Source organism: Metopolophium dirhodum, chromosome 6 (assembly GCF_019925205.1).
Source record: "Metopolophium dirhodum isolate CAU chromosome 6, ASM1992520v1, whole genome shotgun sequence".
Taxonomy (NCBI): domain Eukaryota; kingdom Metazoa; phylum Arthropoda; class Insecta; order Hemiptera; family Aphididae; genus Metopolophium; species Metopolophium dirhodum.
In genome coordinates this window covers 29,030,055-29,041,702 of record NC_083565.1, presented here as the reverse complement: position 1 = coordinate 29,041,702, position 11,648 = coordinate 29,030,055, and the positions used below count along the sequence as shown (strand labels likewise).

Below are 11,648 nucleotides of genomic sequence, written 5' to 3'. Positions count from 1 at the left end.
TCTCTTTACTATTCCGGCTCACTTCCCTCTTCGTGGCCTATCAATTCTTTGACGTTTCGTAAAAATTATTATCAAAAAGATATTATCAGTGCAGCCATTTTGATAAGTGTATCGGATACAAATCTGTTAATCAAACGATAACGCAAACAACAAAACAAGTTAATTAATCAGACTGTTAAGACGTTTTCCTTTTCTCATTAAATCTCGTTCGCGAAATCGATATAATCTTTTAAATTCAAATGATTCTCACGGATTCGAACGTATTGCGCGTGGGACGTCGCGACGTTTCAAGTCGATGGCGAACGCCGTCGTAGTCGTCGTCGTCGTCTAGAAAATGATATTCCGTCAAATCCGATCGCAAATATATTTGTGAAGTCAACGTTATGACTGTAAGTACCTTCCTGTTCACTTGAGAAAACATATGTTCCACTTTTACACAATGCTCGTCATTACTCGACAGCTAATTATTAATTAGTTGCTCTACCATGTTGGTTGGTGGCCTAAGCCTAACTAGGATTTACAAGGCCCGTAGCAAAAAAAAAAAAACAAAACTAGTAGGCTCTAATTGTTTATTAATTTTACAGACGACGTCCTTTTAATAATACGATCAAATAATCGATGTTGTCATGTTTCAATTGTCCGATTTATTTTCAATGTTCTAATACGGTTCTAATTATCCGTGTACCTAATAAGCGACTTCTACTGTTATATTATATTAATTTGTCATTAAATTTTTTTAAAAAAAAAACAGTAAAAAAATTATTTACAAAATAGAATTTATATATACAAACACGTTACTAAAATAACAGGTAGGTACATGATGTTATTTATTTATTTATCGTATGATCAACGCCATTAATAGCCCTTATAAAATGTAGATACAACAAAACATGAGACAACAGCTGAGCTACAAATATAAATAACAATTACATACCTATCATTTCAATAATATTTTACATTTGGGTGTTAGAACTAAAAAATAAAAATAATAAATATAATAATAGGTAATACAAAACTTAAATGATGTTTTAACAATTTAATGTATACTAATAATAATCAAATATAGACAACTAACACTAATGGGACTTTTTTAGTAATAATAAAGTATTAAATTTAATATTAACATGTGTAGAATTAAAAAATCTAATTTTTGGGAGATTTTATTGGCTATTATACCTACATAAGTTTGGTATACCGTAAAATTGCTTCTTTCTAGCTTTTGTTTCCTCAAATTCAAATACATCAATCTTCAACAAAATTTATCTTCTGAGCTGTTTCTTGTTCAATTTAAAGTAATGCTAAGTTTCTCACACTTGTTGATCTCAATATTTTATCCATAGCACATAGGTAAGAGGTACATACTATTATAATTGTAATAGTGGAAATCATAAATTTGAATTATTATAGTTACATCAATTCACAACAAGAAAACAATTACCTATTATACCTAACATTAAAATTAAATAGTAATTTTTTTTTTCAATAGTATTATTGACATTTTTTTTCTTTATAATTTAAAGTTGTTGACTGTTGTATACTCGTAGGCCCATGGCCATTTGCCCATCGGTACCCTATTGTTACGCCACTGATGTTGATGGTTAATCAAATAGCATTTCACTCTCTCCCGAGCACTTATCGACGTATAATATTTATTTGCAATGTTTTCTATATTAGTCTCTTCATGCTATCACCACCTATTCACTACTGTTATTGAATTAACAATGAGCGGAGTGCAGTTCAGAGAAATCCACAAAAACTCGTGGTTGAGAAAACTACCAGCTGGAATTGACAAGAAGTCTGCTCTGAAACTCACTGGTGGACAAAAACTATGGACTGTTTTTTGTATACACGATGACACAGAACCAGTGTTGGAATTTTATGCAGACCAAAAAAAAGCAGCTGCACATCGCCCAGACAATACCGTACCACTATCAGATACCGTCCATGTTTCTGCTACTATATGTCCATTACCAGTGATGGCGGGTGATCATCAACAACAGTACCAGTATGAATTTGTAATAACCCTCACTTCAGATGTAGTACGTTTAGCTGCTCCTTCATGGTTAGTATGTGGTGGTTGTTGTTCACTATTTGTATAATAATACATTTTACCTTTACAGGAATCAGATGATGGATTGGGTTCAAGGTTTGGATATGAAATTGCGTGAAATGCATATATTGTCACCAAAAGAAAATGTCTATACCAAACCACCAGAGTCTAGACCCCCTCTATTACCGACTAGAGATCCTAACTCTCCACTGCCTCCTCCACCATTACGTGATTTGTCAACAAATGTTTTACCCGGCGTTGAACCAGTTGTCTCAGTAGTTCAATCAATAGGTGTGGCTTTCCTTAAAATGTTTAACAAAAAGTGTTATTTAAATTAATATTATTATTTGGTTGTCAGGTACAGAGGATGGTCTTTCTTCAGAAATTGAACAAACTTTTTTAACTCCACCTATTAGCCCTAATCCAATGTGAGTAAATATTCAATTTTGTAACAGAAAATAATACCTAAATATGTTTTTTTTTCCGATTCGTTTATTTATAAATCATACATTTATTTGTTTTAGAAGTCCTAGTGAACCAGTGAATAATGTTACCATTGTAGAAGTAATAAATCATAATCAAGTATTCAATTTTAATCAAATGGAACAAGTTTTAAACCAAACAAATGAGCAACCATCTCAAACATCATCTGAACCATTAATAAATTCTCCTAGGCCTAGTAGATCATCAAGTTCTACATCTGAAAATGTTGCTGCTTCTCCAAGACAGTCTAGTAGACACCATCAAGTTCGGAATGCGGCGATTTTAGAAGAATCTGTTAGTGGTGCTAGGTCTAGCAGTCATTCAGAATTTAGTGATAGAACAACACATGTTGATGATATGCCACAAAGATCTACCAGTGAAGTGCCAAATGAAGGTCAACGAATTAAAGTCAGAACTGCTGAACTAGAAGATGGTTGGCATAGAAGAAGGCCAAAGAGACAAGATGTTATACCTCCGACAACTGATCAAGAAGTAACTAGTAATTATGAGCATTTAATATTACCTACCGCTATGCAGTCTAGACCACCACCGGCTTTATCCAATTCAATACCTGCAGATATTGCGATATTACCAACAAGATCTCAAGTAAAGTTGAACTACTTTTAAAATTTTACACAAATGGTATTAAAAATGTTTTTTTTTTTAGCTACCAATTGGTCGAGGTCGTGGCGCTCGTCGAAAAGTTAATGGCGACAGTTCACATCCTGCATTAGGAGCTGATAGAATCCGTGTAGCAGTAAATAGTAGCACACACAATATGTTACAGCCAGTTCCAACACCATTTACCCCCGTAAGCTGTTTGTGAATCCAACAATGTACATTATCATTATATGATAATTTAATCTTTTTATCTGATTAATGTAGACAGAAAACAGAGATTTATTCAGTCCTAGTCGATTAACTGTTCGTGAAAAGCAAGTCCTACAACTACGAAAAGAAATGTCCCATCTTGCTGGCGTACGATTACAATTGAGACGTAAAGATTGTATTAATACTATTGCTTTGGTTGATGTCTTTCAAACTGTTTGGATTGCTGGATGGAAACAAAAAGAACATCCAATGTTGCATAATGCTTTACATTTAGGCGATCAATTGTTGAGTGTCGCTGGAAAACCTGTATCATGTTCAACAGATGCTCATAAATTAATACGAGCATGGCCAAGTCTTTATGTTAATATCATTGTTTTTTATATAAGTACAATAGAATCTCGATAGTCAGGACAAATTCAGACCAAGTTTGGTCAGGATTCCTGGATTGGAGGTTTTTTTGAGAGAATTCAAATGATAAATAAATTTTGTTCCACAGTAGTTCTGATAAAAATGACAAAAAGAAATCCATTATTTATTATAAATTTGAGGAATAGATTTTATTGTAAAAAAATAACTTTTTAAGTTGTGCTCTCAATTTTTATTTCAAAAAATGTTGACAGATTACTTATGTATTCTTCACTGTATTAGTGATGTACAACACTTTTCTTCGACTGGCAACATAAGTAAAATATTGCCTTTGTGTGGGCGACCTCTAATATAAATTCAATATTTAATTAGTATATTGTACATACTTGTTGTGTGCCTATATACCTATGGGTTATTTATAGGGTTTTACCTATACACATTTTACACTTTTAACCTTTTACAGTGCAATATTTCGTTAAATCATTGTCTCTGGCCACTTCTAAGGCTTTGGCAGGCCACGGATTGGCATTGCTGTATAATAATAGCTTAATTAGTCCAGACTATCGAGTTTCTACTGTATGTTCAACATTTGTTAACATTGAGTACTATTTAATGTGATTGATAATAGATAAACAATTATATAAACTTATATACTATGTAATTTCAGGTTGAATTAATTATTAGGCGTGTTCCTTGTGGACGAGTATTTGTAGTACGTCGACAAGAGCAAGGCCAAGACCTTGGAATCATTCAAGAAGGGGGTACAGCTGAAATTAAAGATATACTGCCGAATAGCTTAGCTGCTGCTCATGGCTTATCATCTCGCACTCCTACTTTAGATGGATTGTCATTTACTTCTTGGACACTAACAGAGATAAATTCTCGGCCATTAAACTTGTTGTTTAAAGAAACTGAAGTTAGAGACCGTCTGAATGCAGTCGGATTAGACATATCATTATTAGTGCAACCAACTGATCTTATATCAGCACTACGCAAACAGCTTAAGTCGTTAAAATCATTCAAAGACTTCTTGTTGATATAAAGTTTACTACAATTACTGGTAATATAAAAAATATTTATAAGACATACCTTACACTTCATAACATTAATTATAGTTAATAGTTTACATTTTACTTTGTCAGAGGAACATTTAAAAATTAGTTTCCTAATGCATGCCTACAAAATATTTTACTTGGATTGTAGATAATTGGCTGAATATTTTTTTATTATATACAACATACTTTACGGATACACATTATTTTGGAAAGTTATTCATCACAAAAGATATTGTTTTGGAAACGTTTAGTATTATATAGTACCAATTTACTATTTAGAATGTTTTCCATTTTAATCTTTTAACCAACTATATTTACCTATGTGTATGGAAAAATTTTTATTACACATGGCCAACAAATTAATATCTACACAGCTTTTTTTATTGTGGGGCCTGAATTTTATTAATTATTAAACGTCTATACATAAATACTTAAAAAGTTATAAATATTAATAATACATTAAGTCAATACACATTATAAATTTATAACAAATACATCCCTATTTATAAATTACATAATTCAAATCGTAAAATCATGTCATAAATAATACAACTCGTTATACCTTACGTATAGGTACATTACACCAAAATTAATAAATCACATAAAAATTACATCTTAATTAATACTTACATGTGTGTTAATGTGTTATACTGTAAAAATGAATATATAAATTAAATTTGTTATAGTTAGTTTAGTTAGCTTATCTGTAATTTTTTTGATTTTATTTTCTATTTTATGTGGAGAAATCTACACGGTTACACTTATACCTAGGTAGAAGATTCATATTTTATAAGAATGAAAATTCTAGTTTAGTTCTTATCCTTATGACTGTAAGCAAAGATAGGTATTATGGGTACCTTAATTGAATTTTTTTTCTCAAATTATCTTACAAGTTATAACATTGTTAAATTATTTTAAGTTTTGAATGTCCTGCAAATCGAAATCAAATTTCTTAAAACTATTCAGTACAAATGTTTACTATAGTAGTATATAGTAGTATCTCGTGTCAAAAAAAGATTCATGATGCTAGTATAAAATGTATCATGATACATGATACTTGAAATTATGTATCAAGATACAAGATACTACCTTTGATACTACCCAACCCTGCATGTACTACTTATTTATAATTATTGATTCACCTTTATTATATAATGTATGTTATATAACAAGGGTGGCCAGGAATAAGAGTTGTGAGCCACATAATATAATGAAAAATAACATTATGAGCAAGAAAAGAAATAATACCTATTATTATATTAGTAAAAATGTTAAGATGTGAGCTGTGGTTTGGCCACCTCTGTTATATAATTAACAATTATGATATATTATTTAAATGATAAAACACAATATAATAAGTTACATTATTACACCATTACTGAACATAAATCATTTGACTAATCTGTATGTGTTCAAATGTAGCTAATATTTTAATTTTTTTTCAATCTAAATATTGTATTCATGTTACGGGCAAACTAGGAAATAGGGCACTGTGCACAATACACAATTTTTAAGGGCATAGTTGGAATAAGTTAACATTTTCCATGCATTGTATACAGTGCCAAATTAGATTTGAGCACTGTAAGTTAAATATTGAGTTTATTAAAAATCAAATAAAACATTTTATTAATGATAAAGTGATCACATAGTATATTGTGCATTTACGGGAACACAAGTTTACAAAACGCCTATTTTATTGACATTTAATGAAAAAAAAAATTATAAATTAAAATTGTCCGTAAACAGCTGAAATCCAATCTAAATATTTTGAAAATATTATCAAGTATATGAATTGATAAAACAAATATATGTGTACATTTCAAGTATCTACAGTCATTTGTTTTTAAATTGCAACAAAATAAGAAAATTGCCATATAAGTAATCGAGTGAATATCCAATATTTTAAAAATATGAACTTCAAACCCTCATAAACATTTAATTTGATTTGCTTGTAGACATTTTTTTTTTTTTTTTGATAAAGGTAGACAAACTTATGAAGAATCTTGCATTCAGTTTTCAAATATTAATAAAAGAAATTTTTATGAATTTCTAATTCAAAATTATTTGCACATTTTCGTAATTTTTACGTATTTTGTCAAAATGGGAACTTAAATGCTAAGAAAAAAAAATTGAGTCTATGTATTTTTAATATTTTTCAACTGTCATTGTAATATTAGGAGCCTTGTATTAAATTTTCAAGCTACTTGACCAAACGAATAAAATACTATTGATATTTATAGTAAAAACACTAAAAAAATTTAAAACTAATAATGTTCATAAAAATCTCAAAACAAGTCAAAATATTTTGAAAATTCCATGGTGTATAGAAAATGCTAACTTCAACATTCAGTTGTAAAATTTAAATCTAAAATTAACCTAATATTGTCTAGGAAATGTTGTAAGCTTTTTAGTATATTAAAATACTTAAAATACTCATAACTCGCTTTAAAATTAAAGTATAATAAAAAGCCGATGAGATTTCCTAGATAATAATATTACCTTACCTTTAAATTTTATAATAAGTCAATTCACTCAAATTTTTAAACTAATGGAGCTAAACGCGTTCTGCTGAGCGTACAGATTGCTATGTTATGAGCTTGTAAGACGGAGACAACAAATGTAACGTCTTCTTAATCTGTCGATATTTTGTACTTTTCGATATTTCAACTGTCAACATTCTAGCCTGTCGATGTTTCGTACCACATCCGTATTACATATACTTATAAATATTTAATTTACATGTGCAATGTGCATGTAAAACACATATTTTATATATTCATTATATTATTATAATTATAAATTAATATATTGTTTTTTTTATATTTTAAGGAGAAGGTCACGAATGCAGGGTCCATACAGAACAAATATTTATTAGATATAATATTAAATAAGAAATATCAAACCATATTTTACTATTCAGACTAAAAGTAAATATATTTTTATTACCTATGATTTACCAGCCTAAATGAAAAATGGGCTTAAGAATTTTCACATCAGTATTTTTTTTATAATATTTAAACTTTAAAGTTATTGTTTTCTGTGATAATTTTGACAAAAAATATTGATCAAAGTATTGGGAATATATATTAATTATAGTTTTCTAATTTTAAATGTCAGTTGGCCTATGCTAACATAAACAGTTCTAATTAAAAACTGAATCATTACTTTATTAAATATTGTGTTATATATTTTAAGTCAATATTGTAGATTATACTGCGTCATGAATGTGCAATATTATTATATTTTGTTGTGTTTTTGTTAGTAATGTGTTTAGAAATTAAATTGTAATTATTTTTATTGTAATAAATGATTTGTCATACCAGTGGCGTATACAGGATTTTCATAAAATTGATTTAAAAATAAAAAACATTTCAAATCAGTGAATTTTTATACTAATGTAGGTAATTTGTAAATCACAATAAAAGTTCTTGTTTTTTTAGTTTTTTCCCCTCCAATTCAATAGTAACAATTACGTTTGTATGATACAAAATAAATACAATTTTTGTAACTCAAAAACGGCAATCTAGGTTTTCAAAGGTTTGTGACCATCTAAAACCCACATTAAGTGTACGCCACTATATTATCATACAGTGTTCAACAAAGCCATGTAGTAGTGCCAAAAGGACGAAAATGTAGAGTCAAATACTCCTTGCATATTCTATGTATTCAAAATGATAATTTTTTAAATAATTATGTGTTGAAAAATGTTTTTTTGTAAAAAATGGCTTTTGCAAGTTATCTACTAGTTTTTCAATGCAATCTTGCGATTGACTACAGTTATCACTTATTACAATATGATCCTTTAAAGGCATTTTTTTAATATTAAAGAAAAATGTTAATATTCTAACTATATATTTTTTTAAGGGCTGAAATAATATTCAGTTAGGCCTTAGGCATTTAATCATATTTTCAACTTATTTTTATTATTTATTTTATAGAATTAGGGTATCATAATTAAATATTAATGACTTATTAAAAATTTAATTTTAGTTCATGTGGTGATTTGTTGATGAACATCTTACATCAACCATTTATATTTTACTGTTTTATGGCACATGTAAGTACTATTAAAATATTGGACTTAAGTGGACGCTACACCTGCATGTGTTGTCTCCGTCTTACAAATGTACAACATTGCAACAACTGTTTTGAGCGGGATCGAACCACTCAGGCTGTATAGTGATATTTAAGAATCCAAATTGATATACAATATAATTCCGAACATTATCTGTGATATATCGTTTTTATTTATATGATATAACTTGTACGAAAAAAGTCTTATCGTTTCAAAATCCATTATTTTCTGTGTTTTTCAAATAACTTTTTTGAAGTTCCGATATCGAAAAATAAAACCAATATTTCATAGCTAAAGTTCTCCTTTTCATGTGGTGAAAATTTTGTTTCTTAGTAATTACTGTAGCCTCGGTTTTTTCCCGCGCCAAAACAATTTTTGCTATGTTTTACATTTGTAAGACGGAGACAACACATACGGGTGCAGCGTCTTCTTAAGTTCGTTTTAAAATAAAAAATATAATTTAAATTCATACCTACATTTTTATTTTTATTTTAAACCCAAAATCCAAAAGTCCAATAGAATAATATGAATAAGAATAATTATGATTAGTATTTAGTAAGTTGTAAGTTTGATAGCTGATACATTTTTTGTCAAAAATATTAAATAGTATATACAAAAAAAATGTACACCATTAAAAGAAAAAAAAAACACTAAATGTAAATGTATACCTGTAAATGTATGGTAATACCTATTATACATTTTATACTTTATAGGAAATCACTTTTTTAGATTTATATTATTGGATAAACAATGTACTAATAATTTATTTACTAAATGATATTTTTACATACATTTGTTATATTATTACTTATACATGGCGTCCATAAAAATAAAATATTCACAAAACCAAATGATTTTTTTTTTTTAAATTCTGAAAATTGTTGATTTATAATAAATAATGATAAATATTAGACCGATAATAGATATGTATAAATATTTTACTTTTAGATATAGTGTGGCTTACATTTTTTTTATGTTAGGTAACTCAAATTTTTTCTATTTTAGATATAAAATAAAAACTGTTGCACTCCGCTCATCTAAAATATATATGTTAGAATTATAAAATAAATAAAAATATATTCATACAATATTTAACATAATATTGTTTTGTATGTTGAAAAGAAAAAAAATGTCAACGAGATACAAATTTGAAATTTATTTAATGTTACGACCAATCCAAATCTGTAATTTTATGTTACATATTTTTGCAAATTTAGTCGATTTTGATTTTTGAGTCATATTTCTTTATTTACGGATTTATTTGTGGGCGGGTACACAAAGTTTGAAAATTCAATAGCCAGCGCCCAGCACGTAGTCTAGACATGACACCATCAAATTTTGTTCTTTAAGGATTTGTTAAAAATGACGATAATAGATAAAAATCAAATTAAAGCGGTTTAATCAAATGTACCAATTAACATTTAAAAAAAATTATTAGGTAGGTACTAGAGCTCTGCACGGTCTGGTATAGACTGGTCCAAACTGGACCGGACCGGACCATGGTTCGGTCTTTTTTGGTCTTTGTGTATTGAAATTTAATGTGATTCGGTCCGGTTCAGTCTCTTTGTTTAAAAAAAAAAATGGTCCAGTCCGGTCCGCCATCAAATTTATATAAGGTCAATATTGTCCGGTCTATAGTGATCTGCATTTTGAACGTTAATTTAATATTATAATTTTACATATAATTTATATTACGTTTAAAAATAAAAATCATTATTATAATAAAATAATCGTTCGGTCTGGCTTCATTTTTATTTTATCGGCATGGTCCGGTCCGGTCTTGTCTTTGTTAAAATTTATCAGTCCGGTCTGGTCTGGCTTAATTTTTATTTTATCGGTCCGGTCCAGTCCTGGTCTCTGTTAAAAAGGATCAGTCCGGTCCGGTCTATAAGAACCGTGACATACGGACCGTGCAGAGCTCTAGTATAGATACTAACAAACGTACTCAATTTAGAATCTTTTTTGCATTTTATGAATTTTTTTAATTTTAGGTAGGTATTTTTTTAGCGTTTATTGGTCAACTTATCATTCTTTATTACTTTTTTTTGATATTTTCAAAAATCCTATATTTGTTAAAAACTTTTTACTAAAACATTATGAATTTGTTTTAACTCTTTGGTCATCGATTTTCGTTTTTGGTATACAGTAAAAAATTGTGCATCCGCCATCCATGTCGTGTAAAATATGTGTTCATAGTAGGTACTATATTATGTACCTATAACTAGTAAAATATGTTAACAGAGTATCAATATTCACTTTCCTGTTAATTATTATATTCGATTTCTGGAAATATATTTAAATTCGTTGTGATTTACTTGAAAGCGGTTTTCTAAGATGTATTAATTAATTTTTTTCATTTCATTATAACTATAAACAGATATTGTCTCAGTACCTATTTCGATTGACCAGCTAAGAAAATGTGCCATAACTAAAAAAAAAAGTAAATAAATAAGTTTTTCCTTAATTTTTCTTTTGTTTTTCACGTCGCGTTTGAAAACTACTGGGAAACTTATACTGTTGACCCCCCAAAGTACCAACTAGATTCACTTTCCTATCAGAAAAGTTACTGTTGAAGAAAATCCAAGCACTTTTACTGTCCTAAAAGGTGATGACAGACACAAAAATAAAAAAATAAAAAACACAGCTTCGCTCAGAATCTAAAATTTGTGCCTATGCAGTTTTAATATTTTTCAATTGCTATTTTAACAATATATCAGGAGCTTTGTATTAAAATTTCATGAGTTTTGGCCCAACAAATAAAATTTTATTTTGAATTATATCAAAATAA

General features: G+C 28.6%; 1 protein-coding gene across 2 annotated transcripts; it reads left to right on the top strand.

Moving 5' to 3' along the window:
• The first annotated feature begins 139 nt into the window (after positions 1 to 139).
• Positions 140 to 9,711, top strand: LOC132946296 (uncharacterized). 2 transcript variants are annotated; one of them, XR_009664693.1, is made up of 10 exons: positions 140 to 389; positions 1,675 to 2,062; positions 2,121 to 2,341; positions 2,409 to 2,478; positions 2,575 to 3,139; positions 3,201 to 3,344; positions 3,419 to 3,724; positions 4,398 to 4,790; positions 7,615 to 7,712; positions 8,776 to 9,711. XR_009664693.1 is itself a non-coding variant. In XM_061016211.1 (9 exons), exons 2-8 carry the CDS (start codon positions 1,722 to 1,724, stop codon positions 4,770 to 4,772), a joined length of 2,022 nt encoding a protein of 673 aa, XP_060872194.1. In that variant the 5' UTR covers positions 140 to 389; positions 1,675 to 1,721; the 3' UTR covers positions 4,773 to 4,790; positions 7,615 to 9,711. The 2 variants fall into 2 exon arrangements, 1 of the variants encoding a protein (XP_060872194.1); XM_061016211.1 differs by having other exon boundaries at positions 7,615 to 9,711.
• Positions 9,712 to 11,648: the final 1,937 nt, after the last annotated feature.